Raw genomic sequence first — 18,715 nt, 5'->3', positions numbered from 1 at the left:
CTTCACTTCTTTGGCAGAGGAAGAAAAAAAACTCTCAAATATTATAGAAGATTAAAGGTTTTTAATTTGTTCTCCTTTTTGTCTCCCAGCAGTGAGAGGTTCAGAAACACACATTCCAAATGAAATAGTGGCTAGGCTGCTGTTCTGTTCTGGATTCTGCTCTTCTGTGCGTCCAGGCTGTTGTAAGTACTGCTTCTTCAACAGTACGTTGATCTCAAAAGGCCTCCCAGTGCAAAAAGTCAACTCGTCCTTGTACCCATTTTCCCAGACCTCACACTCTACAGCAGATATGTAAATGCGATGTCCAGAAGTACATTTCAGACAGTTCTTCTCGTGTAAAAAAGAAACGTTCTTTTTTGAGGGCACATCAAGGCGTTAGACCTATGAAATGATTTATTTTTGGCCCATGTGTAGGTCAAGTGCCTAAAGCGTAACCAAACACCAGACTAGTGCTCAACTATTTAGTGTGGCAAGGAGAGCAATAAAAAGAAGAGAAAAATAATTCGTTTTGCACACAATACAAACAATGTACTGCTGGCAGGCCTATTAAATTCTAACTTACTTAGTGTCTATGCTTTGTCTGATTATGATTTGCTGCTAAAGTTACAAAAGCTGCAATGCACATCACAATACATATTAGGTCATGTGAAGCACAGGCAGGACTGAATCCACAAATAGCTTCTGAACCTTTTAACCATTATGCAACTTTCTGACATCAACAAAGGTTTCAGATTTACATTTGCCATCCAGAATAGCTTCTCCCTCTGTGCCCATTAGTCCATTCTTGATATATCCTGGCCAGGCTCATGTCGTACTCCATGTTTCGTGATCCCCGCTGGAATTTTTCTAACCAACTGTCCTGGCACACAGCCTCGGGCTGCCGCTACCCCCAGGAGAGAGAGAGACCCCTAACTCCCTGGCTCCTGGTCAGCTGCTCTGTGTGGAAGAGAAACTCGATATTCACCTCAAACCCAGCTCTCATCAGCCTTTGCTGGGTCCTGTGGCTCAGCTTTTCCCTTTCTGTCTCTTACTTATTTGCCCTAATGCAAAACAGGTGGATGACTATGCAGGAAAGAGGAGAACATGGGAAAAACTGTCACAATGTGATTGATGAAATTTTAAAGAGGGGCTGAATTTATCTATTTGAGCTTTCACTTTTTGGATCTCTGACTGTGTTTTCAGGCGTCATAAGATCTATACCCGTGTTTTTTCTTCATTGGCAAATCATATTTTTAAATCAATATTGCATAGAAAACATATGCACGAAATACAGACATTTCAGTAGGTTGTACACAAATGTAAATCACTGTAGCTGTTAAGATACATGATCAGGTGCTGCAAAATGCTACAGCAGTAGTGATGAGCACAGTTTGTTTTTCCCTGCAAAGGTCCTTTTAGATGCCCTGTGGAATGCAACAGGCGGGCTGGGCAATCGCACGAACTCTCTGCTCAGAGCTCGTCCAGTATGTCTCATCATGCACCAGATGAGAAACAAAAAACTTGTCAATTGTGGCCAAATGTGTTGGTGCATTTTCAACGCTACAGATTTCTTGGATAAGCATACCAATCGCTTCAGATAGGAGCAGGTCTGGCTTCCGAGATGTGATCGTAACTTTAATATCGGAAAGAGAGAATGACTTATTCATCAGCAGGTTATTGGAAAAAGGCTTCCTCACCTGGAAGAGCTCCAACTCAGCCTCCTCCATCGATACCCACTTTAAGGTGCCTGATTCTCAGAGGGAAGAGTCCAGAAAATTAAAATCAATACCTTCATTACATTGGGAGCCTGTACTCCTACATCCCAGCATTTCATTTTTTAAAAACCAGAAGAGTTTACAAAGACCTACTGTTATATTTATTAATGCATCGTCTCAGAGCTTGTCTTGGACAAAAAAAAACAACAGTTAACAGATATTGCCCCAGGACTCCTTCGAAAAACAAAAATAAAATAGAGCACACACTCCAATGCATGTATTATATGCACATACAGGTTCTTCAGTTGTGCACAATTTTCAGAGTATTTGACTCATCCCATGCCATCTCATTGTCAGACAATATAGACATGTTTTGTGTGCCAGAACATCACAAACTGTTAATCAGAAAAGAATCTGAAACTCATTTAAAAAATAAATGATAAGAGAACTAGACTGAATGCCCTCCTCTCATCTGTAACATTTCTTTCATTGTCTCGGCCATGCAGAAGAAATCTTCATGAAAAGGGCTGGAACTCAACAGACTCGGATCTTAAGATCCAGTACTGACAAGGTTCATGTTGTTAAAGGCCTGCAGAATGAGAAAGTTACTAAGGGTTTTGGTTTGGTGTTGTTTCAACAGTGTGCTTCAGTTAAAGGTAACAATCGTGAAGTTTGCAAGCAATTCAATACTAATGTCTCCCAGCTCAGCTGCTGATCTCACCACCCTCTTTCCCAACAATGTCCCTGATGTAATGATGAACTCATAACACCTTGCCTTCATGCATCAAAAGCCATCACTACTGATAATCCCAAACTGAGTATTGCTAATCAATCAATCAATACATCGATACATCACTTATTTATACAGGGCCACCTTCAGTTAGGGACAGGGAGTACCGAACAATTGAACACACAAGAAAATCATTAAACAGTTCTCAAGACCATCCGAGATACACCATCCGTGCTCCGTCGCCCAGGTCGATGACAGAGATCAACATTAATCAAACTACACCTCCAGCCTGCACGCTCAGAAGACTCTGTGGATTTACACAGGGGGATGTTTATCAAGGTAACCTGATAAAAAGTGTCTTCTGAAAGGTAAAGAGTTGTGCATTTTACGAAAAAATAGTAAACGAGACCCCGAAGTTTTGGAATAACACACAACTTAGAAAAATCTTTAAATTGTGAAGCCAGAAATCTGACATGGGAACTTTTAAATTTACAAATGGCTAAGTGCATACAAGTACATTTGTGATTTGTGGGTGGACTGTAAAAGGTAATTACAACCAAGAATCAGCCGCCTGGCTTTTGAAGTTTCCCTGAGCAGCAGAGAGTTGGAGAGTCCGCTGTGCCACTGCCCTGTCACTTCACTGATAGACCTGGCCTCCTTCTGCAGAGTGCAAGGAGGAAGGGAGAGCAGAGGCAGGAATAATTGCTGGAGCTCAAAGCCAGTGGAGAGAGCCTGCAGGCACAGATCGGCCCTGCTGATTCCTTCCTCCACCTTTTATTTCTATAACCTTAAACACTCCTCTATTATAAAAGTCATGGTGTCAGCATTCCCCCGAAGCCTGTGTTCAAGATGCACCGTGGAGCTGCACTGTTTCTGTGCTGATTTATAGCTCCTGGGCTCCAGGAGGAGTGACACTGCCTAGGCACTACCCTGGCACCCTCTCCAGTCTGCGGCTCAGTGCCACACACACCGCCGAGCACAGGGGCGTACTGCACAGTTTGGGGATAGTAACTGGTCCTGCAGTACTGGGAAAGAAAAAGACCTCGGAAGCTGGCACTTAAATGTTTTGAACTCTGAACTTCGCCAAAAGATTTGTTTTTGGTTTTATGCAGTATATATTAAATCTCTATATATAAAAGATTAAGACAGAGAAGAATGGCTTACAGATGGAAAAAAATTACCTCTGCTGACCTTTAAAGATCATTTGAATACATTGACTCTAGAAGACATACCAAGTATACAGTATAAAATCAAACATCAATATTACTTACATAGTGCTTTCTTGTCTACATAATCTAGGATGCTCCTGTATTGATCTGCATGGTAGAGCAGTATTTTTTTAGCCTAAGATCTTTCCTCAAGCTTCCACACAGAGACAGGCAGTGAAATACAGACTAGAGGAGCTGGAGTGAATGGAGATTACCTCCAACTCCAGGAGCTAGTGCACTTCTACACCCGTAAAGATGGCATCTGGAGAAATCGCAGGGCCAGGTCCTCTCTGTGTCTGACAGCAACATTCTGCCTCCATTCTGGAGACATCAAGCCACTTTGCAAGGAGCAAGGCCTCTCCTGAAATGAAGAACTTCCAGCCAGTGGTAAGGGCACTGCTTTCCTTGGTGCTGCTAAACACCTGTGCAGTATCGTTTGAGTTTCTACAACACACAATTTTATCAACTGCTTTTACATCTCAGCGAGTGTACTCCAGAGTAAAATCTTTTAGGAAATAAATAGGAAACCACTTCCAAACAAATCCCTTTTATTGGAGGTGTTGGGGCTGAGGTGCTGGACCAAGAAAAGGAAGAGATAAAGAAAGGAGGAGAGCTGAGGATGGCCTGGGGGATGCAGGACCTTTCAGTGAGCAAGGACACAGTTTACTGGAGCCCTTCAAGGTCATAGAGGGAGGCAGGAGCAGGTTAGTATTCAGAGAGGCTCTCTACTAACAAGCAGAAGAGTCTCGGATCCATTTCCTTTGAACTGCGCGAAAAAGGGAAAAAAACAGAAAGGCTTTAAGAAGAGGAAAAAAATATGTTGGGCACAGATTTGACAACATCCACAGAATCTATTTCTTTCTTTTCCCCCTTTCTTTTCTTCTTTTAAGAGTGCATTCGGTAAAATCTCACATTAAAAGAAGTTACAGATCCACCTGAATGTAAATTTAAAATAGCTGTGAGAGAAACTTTCGGCAGGAAAGAGAGGCAGTTGTCAGGATGATGTGTGGTTGTGTATTGCGGCCCATAAAATATTAACCAAAGCAATAATGACTCCCTGGACAGAGCAAGAATAAAAAATGGTTCCTGTTCTACTCTGAGTAAGAGACCCGAGCAAACAGAAAGAGAGTAAAAGATGGTAGCACAGGCATGTCTCTTCATGTTTCTCTCTCTCACTCTCCAGCTTCCTCTTTTGTGACTCACAGAAGCCTGATCTCTAAATATGAAGATCTGGGGGCATCTGAATTTCCAGCGAATTGTCGTCCGAAATTTCCTGCGACAGTATTCAAGAAAACTTGTGCTTGGCAGACCAATTTGGGATTAAAAAAAAAAATGGAAAGAAGAAGACAAACTTTTCTGAGGTTTTGCATGTCTCCTTTTTTCTCTGTCTCTCTCTTCAGGCCAGCAGTGCTGCAGGGCAGAATGGGGTCTGATTGAATCAGGCAAGGAAATGCTGTTCGGAGTAAAAAAAAAATGAAATAAGAACACAAGAACAGTTGCAGATGAGAGGAGGCCATTCAGCCCATTCTAAACAGCTTGGTGGTTAGAAGGTAATTGATGTGAGGACCTCATACAGCTACTTCTTAAAAGAAATGACCGACCTTAACAACATGGCAACGTGGATCATACTCTCACCACCCTTTGTGTAAAAAAGTGCTTTGCTTTCTCCACTTCCACGTAGCTTCCACTTGTGTCCTCAGGTTTGTGTTTCACTGCTATTTCTGAAGAAGTCCTCTGGGTTGACTTTGTCAGTGTCTTTGAGGATGTTGAATACTTGGATCAGGTTCCCTCCTTTATCTTATCGCAAGCGTAAATATTCTCCCCTCAGCGCTGATATTTTTACAGCTCTAACTAAATTGCTTTCACATCTGACGAAATAGAGGCAGGAGTTTCAGGAGATGAGGTACATTTGTTTGGCATATATACTGGTAGCTTCTCAAGAGGTCGGTTTTGTTCACAGCCAGTCGTTCCAGAGAAAAGGCTAAAGAATGTGAAGAACTGGCCAGCCCAGGACTGGGCGGTATATACTGTATGTTGGTTTTGTACGACTGTCTCAGGTGAAGCACTTAGGACATTTTAAGAGGACACTCAGGGGGAGACTTGTTATCTTGACTGTCCTGGGGTCCTGGGACTACCATTTAATGAGCCCTCGCTTAAGTGACATTGTGAGTGACCTGTGAGAAAGCCCTGGACTGCAAACTACCTGAGCCGCTACATCAGGGCTGGAAGGTATTCTGCAGGAAGGAGGCCACAGGCACGGCCAGACTAACTTACAGTCCGCATCTAAAACACTGAGAAGAGCCCTGTCAGCAGATGGAACTAAACATAGTTACCATATCTTTACAATGTCTCTGAAGGGTGGCATTAGAAGTGTTTATGTAATCTTCAGACTGCAGGGGAACCTAATTTGAGCCCTTAAAAAGTTATCACAGAAGAGCTGAAGGACATGAGAAGCCTGGCAGACAGACAGACTGAATGAATACTGGATTAAGACAACAGAGTACACACTCTACCACATTTACGACAACGAATTTTCACTTAAAGGGCTCCGGTCATCCACTTCTGGGGAGTTTCGACTGAAAGATATCTGTCCACACGGCTCCACGGTTTCAAAAATAGATACAAAAATAATAACAGGGACAACAACAAAACCAGCTCTATCTCAGGACAGAGAAGGGTACGGCTTTGGGAACTTCCAGGTAATTGCTGTATTAGCACTGGAGCGAAATTTCTCGTCCGCTCTCCTGATAAACGGGCAATTTCCTGTAATCCCTGACCGAGGAAATGCAGTGCCACTCAAAGTCACCATGGTTCACTACTCATCAGTATGCATATTTTAAAGGCAGGGCCTGAATATCAATATGCTCCACTTTATTTATTACTAAATAAAGATGGACGGCGAGAAAGAAGAGGCATTGATTTTCAATGATCCTTTAAACAAAAATCAATCTTGGTTGGGGGGAAACTAATAGACCCGCACACTAATAAAGGTGGGTTATGGGATTAATTCTTCTACCACAAAGCCTTATTCAGCATTGTGTTTTGTACGTGTATATTTATGACTAATTTTATTTTTTTCCCCTTATTTGCTTGAGGTGGATGACCAACACATTGAAAGGGAGAATTGTAGACCGCAGAGGCATTCGCGTATCAATTACATTGATTGGCCACGTTGGACGTGAGTAGTTTTATTTTAGTGGCAGGAAGCCATTAGCAGAGGAGCTTAGAGACACAGCCAGGCCCACTTTGCTCAATGCCTCACCTCAGCTCATGTGTACAAAATGTGGCAGTCAGGGTGACAGAGTCCGGCGTAAAATGACTTCTCTGGCATTCAACAGCAATTTGACAGGAAGCTGAATGACTGTCACATCTCTCAACTTCCTGTCTTGAAAACCGTCTGGTTTAGGGACTGAGATTCCCGATTCAAAAGCCTAGAACCAGCAGGTTAACACTCTTTATAGTGCAATTTACAGCTACTGCCACTGTAATAATGGCTTCCAAGCATCTTCAATGTAGATCAGAGACATTCGTCGAGGACTGAATAAATAAAAATCACTAAAATCTCCTGTCATGTCCGGAATCAATCCCCAAATAATAAATGATGCAAAATTAAAATAAAATTAGGACACTGGCTTGATTTGGCCTTCCACAGGCCCAAGCATCAACTCCTTAAATATATGACGGAGGAAAAAGTGCCCATTTATAAATAAGCAGCGCAATTTCTGGGTGTTTCTGAAACACCCCATCTGGCCTTTGATCTAAGAGGAGCTTACCATCATGCAGCATTTAACCAAGAAACCTTCCGTGACCGTTCATTAGCACGTTACAGGGGACATAGAGAAACAACACAAGGAACTGCTGAGCAATCGGATCATTTTACTTTTTCAAATCCAATTCATCCAATTTTAAATATTTGGGAGCAAGGCATCGTTCTGCAGATCATCATCCATATTCATAATGTGCGCTGCCCTAAAATGCATGCACATAATATGACACATGACTGATCAAGCTCAACAAGTCCTTTCATGCGCTTGGAACAAATGAGGGAGGAAAGCAGAGTCTGGGTGATTGCACCCTAGAAGCCTGGTCTCTAAGCTCACACAAACTGGGAGGCAATTAAGTTTAACCTGAGTGCAACGCCTGAAGTCAAGTGAGGAAGCAGTTTAATTGTTTTTTAGTCTCCGGCCAAACAGAAAGCAATGAGGCCTGTTTGCAGTAAGGCACTGCGAAGCACAGCACTCCTGAGTACACAACAGACTTGAAAAAAAAAGGTCACGTCATCCCTGTGAGTATTTCCTTAAATAAAATCATCCTATCTTGCACTTTCGTAAGCAAACAATCTCCCAAACTCTTTTATTAACCAAATATAAAGACCTTGACCAGGAGAGCAGAAATTCACCCCCCCCCACCCCCAGCCCAAATATTTAAACCAAATAAATAAAAATAATAAAGAGATGGATAAATAGAATTCTCATGCCCCTGAGGAGCCAAGAATCCTTCCAGATGTAATTTGACATCTAAGTTATTCCGAGGCCAATGCCAAAAGCTATTCAAGAGCTTATTTGAAGATACGTCAATCAAGGTATCAGGCTTGCGCACCAGGGTTCATGCAGGAGATCTTGGTGACGGAGATACCCTTCAGCTACCGCAGATAAGGTGAACGTCTCTCCTAATGAATATATCACATCTTCCTCCCACAGCCCGCTATCGAAACATCTTAATGCTGCCTTAATAGCCACTTGTATCCAGCATAGGGCCCTAAAATGTATTAAACATGATAACCATAAACAAAGAACAAGGTGTACAGGCTTGTCCCGGATAATTCCTTGCAGCTGATTAAGATTTTAAAGGCCACCACTAAATCGAAATGTCAGGCCTGTCCTCCGCAATGAGGAATTAAAGTTGCTTTTGCATGTTTTCGTGTTGAAATGAGCGGACTCTTTTGCGTCTCAGAGCTGAGCAGGGGCCAGCGATATTAAAACAAGCCTTTCATCCATTTTATATGAGATGCAGATGACTCAATTATCCCTGGCTGTCCACGCAGCTTGGTAGAAAATAGGAAATGCAAAGCTCTGTCTTACCTAATAACAAAGCATGTTGCCAGTGCCACAGCAAAATGTTACATTTTATTATAATCTCCTTATGAGACAAAACAGTTCTAATTATGCAAATATAGGTTACTGGGGTGCTCCAATGCCGGGGTTTAGAGCTGCTGTAGCTGGAGCTCGTTCTTTAGATCTGATAGGAAGGCAGTCTGAGTTCCTAGTCAACGGCACATTTCGGAAAAGCAGAACATGGGTCGCACATGAAGGAAACAAGGGAATTAATTACCTCGGAATTAGATTTGAAGACAGCACTTCGGATGCAATCCTCCGTGCGAGACATATTCACTGCTGGTCTCTGTAGCCCAGGCTGAGGTTATTTTAGGAGTCTCTCTTAGGATTTCTTCAAAAACCGTTCCATAAGTGATAAATGCTTTATTGTTAATTCAACGGACAGTTTATTTTACCCTCATTTTTTCACTGAAGGACGGACAACACGACCTGAGCCTCATCAGCAGAGAGATGTTTTAACCCCTGTCTGGCAGAGCGGGGCTCGGCTGTGGCAGTCTCAGCCTGGCTTCTCTTGGGATCTCTCACGCCTCATCTCCCCCACAAGTTCTTTAAATCCATAAATAACACAACTTGGCCCAGACTGTTCTAACTTCCAAAGAATGTGTAAAAAAGAAAACATGTCAAACGAAACCCCAAAATATTCAGGAGTGAGAACAAAATTCTTTTGGGGGTTAAGATGAAGTCTTTTTATCCATACAACAAGTACAACAAAAAATATAATACAGGTACACTCAAAAAAAGGATTTCCATTTTGATAATCAAGACTCTTTCAAAGGCAGGTTCAGGATTAATTCAGTCTACAGATATTACTACCACAACCAATATTGTAGAAAACAAACACTTGTCTGAAAATATTCAGCTGTCCTAAAACAGATTGGCAGAGAGATAGCTAGACAGAGGCTCAGACGGGTAAAAAGAGAAAAAGAAACAGAACCTTGCTTATTTCTGAGATTGAAAAAGGCAGTGCCAAGCCAGCTTTGTAAGCTTCAGGTGCGCCCTGCCTTCTAAAAGAGATGTTATGGTTTTCATTAAGATATCATGGACCTGCCAGAATTAGAGGAGCAGGAGGGAGAGATGTGAAGAGGTAGCTTTGAGCAGGGTGGGGGGGTTATTTAGCTGTGGGTTTGAGAGCCTTGTTTATTTCCTGTAGAACACCTGCTACATACGAACATAGCTTGTAGCAGTTCTTGTCTTTCCAGTGGAAGTCAGCTGAGGGACCTCTTGTCATGGAAAATAATACACTTATCACTTAGTTAGGAGATCCGAGAAAAAGAAATTACAGCTGTTGGCAACAGCATTGCAACTGGGGATGCTATCACCGAGGAACATCTTAAAGCTAGAGGTGTATAATGCAGTTACCCCTGAAAGGAGAGCAACTGTCCGCCCATTACTGTTCCCGATCAGCTAATGAACCTTGTTTGTACACCAAATGTGCTGTTTAAACGGCTGTCTTAGAAGCATGCAGTGGGATTCATTTGCAAGCGCGGGACCGCGCAAGATGCCGAAGGCCCGGAGGCCGCTCTCCGGGATGGCCCCGCGGGGTACCCAGGGAAGATCTGCCTCCGTCTCGGCATGGCGAGCGAGCGGGTGGGAGCGGGAACCCGGAGGAGGAGACAGGCAGCCGGCAGCGACTGCTCTTTGATGATGATGGCAGCTTTACAGAGCATCGGAGTGGAGCAGGGGCGGCTTGAGACCCCAGCCTCTCTCTCGCGGAAGGGAAACAGAACATGGGAATGGGAGGGAAGGCCGAGGTTCAGAAAGCAATGCAGAGGCTGAAATAAGCACTTATTATAACGTTGAGTAGATTCTTTGCCACATAGGATTTATAACAAATTTCAGCCTCTTATACTAAAAACAACAACCAGAAAACTGTTTTCAAATGACAAATGATATATTTCAATGTGTGTGGAAAGGTGCAGGTGTAAGACGGACATTTCGTAGGTTGTGTGTGTGTTTTGGACCAGTAACTTCGGATACAGTAAGTTTCTGTAACTTTTGGAAACATCTAGCATTGAGTTTCCTAGGTGTGAACCTTATTACTAATTTAACAACAATGACAAACATCTAGTTATTTAGCACTCTCACTTCGTTAAAAATGGTAAGGAGCCATAAGAATTCTAGTGACGAAATCTACCCCTGGTGTTGCAGGTGAAAGCAGTTACCTCTGTGGTGTTTTCCACTGGCCAGTAATGACAGTCACAGATGGACAGACAGTTGACTGGACACAGTAACCAGATTGTGGAGATGTTTATCTGACTTCAAACGGGTAACAAGATCCAGAGATCGACACCACACAGCCCCGAGGGGAGAGGGGTCGGGAGTGTGTCTGCAGTGGACATAAGCTGGCCACTCACCCTCAGGTGAAGAGGATTTTAGTAGCAATCTCCTGCTGAATTGAGTTTAGGACAGAATTACACAGATAAGATACCAATCTAGTGCCTCCTAGGGCACTTTGACAGCTTTTTTTTCTCCGTGTGAGCCAAATTGCTAATAACCATAAAACACTTGCACGCCTTGTCTCTCACTGGCCCTCAAACTGAAAGCAAAACCTACCCGCTGGTCAGTTCCAGGACACAGAAGCTGCATGGAAGGAAATTCTGGACATTCCAGGGAATACGGAATGTGTAATAACACTGAAACGACCATCAGACAGACAAGGAAGCATAAGCCATAATCAGTAATCACAGTCATAACCATTTCACAAAATGGCATCAAAGCAAAGCAAGACAAAATGGGAAAAAGAATACAATTTTGCCATATATATTTAAGGTTGAGGTAGTATATGGGAACAAACCGTGGCAAAGTTTCTGTGCTGATGCAGTATAAATCATAACGTAATGTTAATAATATAAGCAGAGGTTAGTAGGCTGTGTCCTAAACGAGTCTGTTAACACTGCAGTTTAATTGGGGGCTCACTTAAGAAGGATCCCAGCAGCTACAGGTACAGGCTAGCCCTAAGGGTAAACAGGAAAACAAACAGCTCTGATTATACACTATATGGAGGGAGCACAGCCCAGTATTAACTCTGTAAAAACACTAAGTTGCCTTTGCAGGGCTGGAAGACCCCATAAAGCTACAGGACATGTTTGGAACTGGAAAATCATAGAGTAGCAGCTTGTTTCCTCTGGTGTCCAGCAAGCCAAGGGCTCTTGAGATTCTTGTAAACAGAGCCATAGGGCTGCCTGTAAATTCACAGCTACAGGTTTAGTGCTGCCAATCTGGCAGAGCTACAGGAGAAGAAAAACACTCTCGGACACACTTGAGCTAATTTGTTCACCAGCAAAAAAGCCAAGAGTAGTAAATAATTTTAAATTCCAATAGATGACTGCCGGTATTTCTTAAAATTTACGGGAATGTCAAAAGGTGCTGTGATGGGGCGGGGCTGAAGGCTATAATTCAGATGAACAGGAAGAACTTTCTGCATTTAATTACTATGAGAAAAGAAAAATAACAGTATTTCAAGTCAGAGAATCACAAACCTATTCTGCACGACGAAAAAATAAAACGACTGCAGCAACTGGACGGTGGAGATGTTTATCGGCCTCCAAACTGGTACCAGGGAAAAAGCAAAATAACAGAATTTCAGAAGTGAGAGGATCGCAGAACGATTCAGTGGTACGAAACAATAAAATGTCTGCTGTACATAAACAAATCGTGGTCTGAAAGGAATGATCAGTTCAGTGTAACTACTTGAGACCGTGTTGTCTTTGCATCCGACTCCAACAAGGCCTGTAAACACAACGTCAGGTTACTTAAAAAGATTCTTTTCAAAATGAACTCAAGAGCACTCGGCAGTGCAGAGAGCCTGTGTCTTGTGGCCCTCGGAGCTTAACCAGGCAAGCCAGAGGGACACAGTTACACCCCATTTACTGGATCTGCCATGTGAGCAGACTCTTTAGACTTCACTCAGACCACTTAGTCAAAAGCAAAGTCCACACAAAAACAAAGAAATCAGCAATGAAGGCCAAAGACGGCCTCTAAAACACTATCAAAAGCAAAAAACATAAACCAGGAGTTATGATGGGAGAATAATTTATTAACAAGGCATTTCCTAGCTTATGCGCAATCGTCTACAAAAACATCAAGCGAACTCCCTTCCTCTCTCGCATTCCTAAAAAAATCCAATTTAATCAAAATCATAAAAATGACTAAAATCCCCTACAGTACAAGAGCAAAAAGAATGCTAAACACAGTTTTAAAGTAATTAAAAATCACAAAACAGCTGTAATTACAAAATCCATGTGTTCCGCACTGGAGCCGCAGCAGGCGATGACGATAAGGGGGACTCTTATCAATGTAACACACAGAAAAGAGGGTCCACGTTTCCTCAACAGACTCAAATATCCCTCAAGAGCACCTGAGGCTCCTCTTGCTAATTATTGTCAAAACACATGGCAGCCAGTGATAGCCACCAACAGCAGTGGAAACAGGGCACTGCCGACACACACATGCATACGGAACTGGTAGAACACGACTCCATGATCACAGCACTGCGTAATGGGTGCACAGCAAGTCACAGAAAAATGGCATGTTGTCTATCCCTACAGTAGGCAGCAAGAAAATAAAGAGAAAATCTTGTGGTAAAGATAAATGACACGTGTCAGCTCTTAATCAACAGCAATTTCATAAGGTATCAAACAACGAATGTGTTATAGCATTGACCACTCTGACACCTCAGAAATCTGGAGCTGTAAGAAACATTATGGTTGACTCTGTCAGATTGCAGTTACGACACAGACTGCTAGCAAGGCAATCGTACAGATAACAGCAGTTGCACAGATTTCCGTTACTATGGAAAGATTTACTGAATGTCAAAGCATTGCACTGATGCCTAAACAAGTCCATACAGTGGGCACTTTGTCTCAGGGTTCAGTATTTTGTCAGAAAAAGATGATGCATAAGCGACAAAGTCGCGACTGGAGGACCAGCCTCTTTTCTGCTTGTTCCTAATCAACATACCGAGCCCCCAGATCTGGCTCAAGTTGGAGAAAGAGTGTGCTGTGGGTGTTGGCCTCACATTGATGGATACTGTCTAAAGGCAAGTGGTGACAGGCGACCAGATCTTGGTCTTCAGTAATCCATTTAGGCTGACATGCATGCTGCAGAAGACCATTTCACAGCAGTTCTTCAAAGCCTGATGAAAACAAAATATATACTCAAAGTCATGAACTTCTCTATTTGAAACCAATCACAGTTTCTTAATATTTAACAAGTAATTTATGTTGCTGCTTAGAATGAAGCTGACCTGCATTCCCCATGCACTTAATGCCAGAAAATGAACATCGGAAAGAACATCCATTACGACTGGAAAGATGATAAAGAAAAGGGGTGTTTGTACTGAGTCCAAACTCTAACAGGGTCTGATAATTACATGATATTTATGAGCAAGGGGAAAGAACTATTGACCAGACATACACTATTTATTAAGGCTGGGATTATAAAAATACACAGAGGTCTGCGCACTCATGAAGATTTAGAACGCAGTCTACATTCTCCTTGAACGTGCCAGACAGACACGGGACAGGCTCACCAGCATGGACCAGCCCTCATATCAAGTCTTCTGAGTCTGCAAGGGGTTGAGGCCTGCCTGCACACTGCTAAAATACTGTATGAGCCAGCACTCAAAAATACACACTTGTGCACTAGTAAGCACACCAAAATCTTGATAATTACACCAACTTTTGAATTGCCACAAAGGCCACTTTTTAATAATTCTCCAGTATATTGACATTCATTTTCTTTTTTTACACACAGTAACAAGCTGTAATTGGGAGACTGCATATTAATGCATATACAGTAGATGGGGTTCATTTTCTATGTACAGAGCATGCTAAGGATAGGTTGTCAATGCATTACATTTGTGTTCATTTCTTACCTCCTCTTTAAAGGACCCTCTCCAGTGCATCTATTATGGCCTTTAGGTCAAAGGGCAGGGGCATAGACGAGTCATCATCATGCCAGTCGGGGCGGCACATAGGGGCCTCATCAGGTGGCAAAGTCTGGGCAAGTCTGGAGTGGCACCTGGAGGCAGGATAAACAAAATTATTCCTAGACGACATGTCCTGGCAGTTAAGGAGTCGCTGGGAAATGGCTACGTGCACGCTTCTTATTTCAAGACGGCTGCTGTGCTGTGACTCAAACGCACGTTTTATTTATGATAACATCATTTCCATCGCAAGTTTCGGAAGCAATGCTTTGGCAGAGGCGCGTCTGAAAGGAAGCACTACTTTGTGAGAGTTAGTGGACATTGCCTTGCGCTGAGGGCTGGAGTGCTGTGAATGTGTGCTCTTTAAACACACATCCCTTAATCTCCCTTACCAACAGTTCAGTTGTTTAACCCACACCTGATTTATTACCCCCAATAACCATCACTAACTGTCAATTAAATCCTTCAGAGAGGAGAGCATGCTGAAACTGGCTGACAGAGCTCCAGCCAGTTGAACTGAAACCATATTGTCTTTAGCAGAAGAGACTGAGAAATCTCCTTTGTGCAACACTGTGTTCAGGAACAACATAAATCAACTTGCAAACAGTACAAAACACAATGTGATTCACAGAGCAATTATTTAAATGTTGGCAGATGGCTTTGGAGTGTGTTTCTCCTTTCATACCTTATTAAAATACATGAGTCATATTTGTAATTCTATTACCAAAAGGTTTTTTTTTATGCTCCAAACTAAACGCAACAAACGTGCCTTTTCTATACCCGGAGTTGTATTCAAACCTAACACGCTATCAAAACGTCAGTCGCTATTCTGCATTCCGATATTAAAATCCGGATAACCCAGCACAAGAGGGAATCCCAGCTCTTCCCACATGACGTCTTGCAGGAGCCGGGCCTCCTGCCCGAATCCTCACTGTCGTCATGAATCGGCGGGCCGGTGGCTGAGGGGCCCGAGCTTGTGAACGCAAGCGACAGCGAGCTCCCCGCTGGGTGGCAAGGACACCTAGAGGCGCTCCAGACGCCAGGACTGCAGATTATTAAAAAGAAACTTTTCTTCCTCGACTCTCGCCTTAATGGCGACCCCCCCCAAAGCTCACAAGCCCCCAGAGGTTTTTAACCGCACTGGGTTATGTCAGTGGGTGGGCTGTGCAAATGGCCAGGGGACAAGCTAGCTGTTGCTACAATTTGTGGTTCTACATTTCGTTCAGGCCACTTAATACCCAGGCAGCTTTGCGGCTAAGTGCTACATTTCAGCATCATCTGCCCTCAATCTGTAGTACATTACACCAGGAGGACAGTATTAACATATAACATTCCAATATATCTTCTGTGCTTCAAATCAGGCCCTGATAATAGCATCTGTTAACATGCACTAAGTACTATTATGTAGCACATCACTTCATAAATAATAAGATTAGCCGACCTTGGGGCTTCGAAACGAGTAATGTGTTTAAATGTTCTCATTATTTATTTAGAGAAAGAATTAAAGGAACAGAAGCTACTTGGGACAATCCGCTTAGCATAAATATTCAACTGTAATAAAGTGTGCAAATTAACACAATAACACCGTTTCTGAAAGGTCAGGCTATGGTTATTCTGCCACACGAGATGAGACGGTGCATCGGCGTAATTAGGAATTGATGTCCACACACAACATCAGCATTTGCAAATACAGCTTTTTTTTCTGTGAGAGTAGTAGAGCACATTTCAAGAGGAGCTGTGTGCTCCTATCAGCTGTCCCTTATCAACCAGCCTGGGAGTTTAAATGCTAAATCAATGCACTGCTGTTGAACTGCCGGTATAGTGAATGAAAGGATGACAGATGCACAACCCCCCCCCAAAAAAACCCAAAAATGACAACTTTAACGTACAGCATGTCCAGAATAGCAAACACATCACATGTAGGAGACCACTTGTTAAAAACAGGAGGCCTGGGGAGGCTGAATGTTGCATTCTTGGACTGCAAAAACAATCAAGAGACTCTCTACATTACTGTGCACTATAAAAGTGTTACATCCTTGTGAAACATTTCAAGCAAAACTAATTCAGCATTGCCACTGTTCCTAAAGTTCTGCAAACTCTGGGTGCACGTCCAAAATCAACTAAAGGTTAGATCGTCATAAAGAAGATGAGGTAGGGAAAATGAACAACAGAAAAGGCGTTCAAAAGAAAATCCGTGAAAAAAATCTAAACTAAAGATAAAATTCACGTCCTTCAACACTTGCGAGTCTTGCCCATTCCAACAGATTAACCTCAAACAAATACAGGTTAACTATCACGTCTGGCTTGCGATCAACTCAGATTGGCAATACGATCACTCATTTCAATTTTCAATGAAACTCTATAGCACAGCGACTCCCATAAAATGGTATGCTAATGTGAAAGGTATCTATGATCCTATCGTCTGTATTCCACTGAGGCCAGACTACACACTTACCCTGAACTGCAGCAAGCTGGCTTTAAAGTGAGCACTAGTCATGATGTTGAAATTAACCACTTTAGCTAAAGTGAGTGTTAATTATGGACATGCAACCAGTCAATAAAAGGTTAATGTAAAAGTCAAGGGATAAATTCCTTTAAGTATTGCATCATTCCACCATGTCAATGACTAACATTGTGCTCACTGGGCTTTTTTTCTAATCAATACGTTTTACAGTAATGTGCTGGTCATTGATTTTGCTGGGGATGTAGCCCTTACTTGGCCTAACTACTCAAAAAATGTTGTAAGTAAATAAAATTATTAATCTCTACTTCGCTCTGTTTTTCAAGAGCATCATAATGAAAGCCTTGTCAAAGATGACTATCAGAAGCCTTCATTCATTTAGAGTGTAATTGGCTTCAGTACACTCACACTGGGTCAAACATTAAATGCATCTTGGTTGTTTCAGGATGGAAATCTACTTTAATAGATAACATCAATGCATCTGACTCTTGTAATTACTCTGAATACTGCTGAATCTCAATAAAACCCTTCGTAAACAGTATCCAGACAACCCTTAATGCGTTTAATGCCACAGAAAGCCATTTGTAACAGGTGAAATGCAGAATGACGGGAAACATATACTGTTAAGTTGTGGATATTATAGACGGGGTTACGCAGACAGAGACACCTTTTAAACTAATCAGAGGTCTGGCGATTGTACTTCAGTAATGTGACGAAAAGCCATCACAGGGCACTGGATTCCTCTTTGCAGGCAAACCCCCAGGTATCGTGTTTTGCTACAACACCTGGCGACAGGAACTGCATCCAGAGCACGTTAACAAACTAGTCAAGTAAAAACAAGGAACGCATCCAGTGATGTAGGTTGCACCAACTCCAAAAACTGCAAAGCTGAGGTTCTAAGCATGCCTTGATTCACAAAACGACAAACCCAGATTTACTCCGTCATGCAACACCGAACAATTTGAGCTGGACAGGCTGAACAGCTTCTTCTCTTTTGTAGTCTTTATGTCTTTGTAAAGTACCACCAATGAACAGATGGAAACACGCCACACAGAGTGCGGAGTTACTGAGAACGTAAAGCATTTTGCCAGTCACTACCCTTTTCTGTATTCGTGCTTGGAAGTGCCGAGGTCACTGAAAACTACCAATAACACGTGTACAGGATAACTGGAGCATATCTGCAAGAACAAATCCATATCGGCAAAAGTAATAAAGACTAAAACTTTGGCTAAGGCTCTTTTACAGCTCTCTTTCAGATCTCGTCATTAAGATTAATAACTTCATAATGAGGATTAACTTCAAACAGGTTGACTCTGGGAGAGCAGGTCACATGCCCTGTGTGTGTGTGGGTGTTGGTGCACAGTATTTTCAAGTTTCCCACATCAACCGTCCCATTGTCTCCAGATTGTGCTGACAATTGAGCAGACTGTGCAAAGGGATCAAGTGTGTGACATATGTTGCTTTTATTTTAATGCTTCTAATAAAAATAACATCTGATAAATCCTTTCATCTAATTAACAGCCCTGAGAAACATGAATAGTTTTCAACTTTAATCTATTTCTGATTTTTTTTTCCCGGCCCC

At 42.4% G+C, this 18,715-nt stretch overlaps 1 protein-coding gene across 3 annotated transcripts in view; it reads right to left on the bottom strand.

Annotated features, from left to right (window-relative positions):
• fto (FTO alpha-ketoglutarate dependent dioxygenase) overlaps nucleotides 1-18,715 on the bottom strand; it is a 188,308-nt gene that overhangs the window by 57,623 nt on the left and 111,970 nt on the right. For 2 of the 3 annotated variants that reach the window (XM_069181253.1, XM_069181256.1), the window contains 2 exons: nucleotides 14,622-14,767; nucleotides 12,762-13,880 (listed from right to left, as the gene is read on the bottom strand). In XM_069181253.1, the coding sequence (XP_069037354.1) occupies nucleotides 14,629-14,767 (139 nt within the window). In that variant the 3' untranslated portion in view covers nucleotides 12,762-13,880; nucleotides 14,622-14,628. Of the gene's footprint in view, nucleotides 1-12,761; nucleotides 13,881-14,621; nucleotides 14,768-18,715 lie in introns of those variants that run through there. The other variant, XM_069181254.1, reaches the window with a different exon arrangement.

This window comes from Lepisosteus oculatus, chromosome 20 (assembly GCF_040954835.1).
Source record: "Lepisosteus oculatus isolate fLepOcu1 chromosome 20, fLepOcu1.hap2, whole genome shotgun sequence".
Taxonomy (NCBI): Eukaryota; Metazoa; Chordata; class Actinopteri; order Semionotiformes; family Lepisosteidae; genus Lepisosteus; species Lepisosteus oculatus.
The sequence above is the reverse complement of the archived record's forward strand: the minus strand, read 5'-3'. Positions and strand labels throughout refer to the sequence as shown.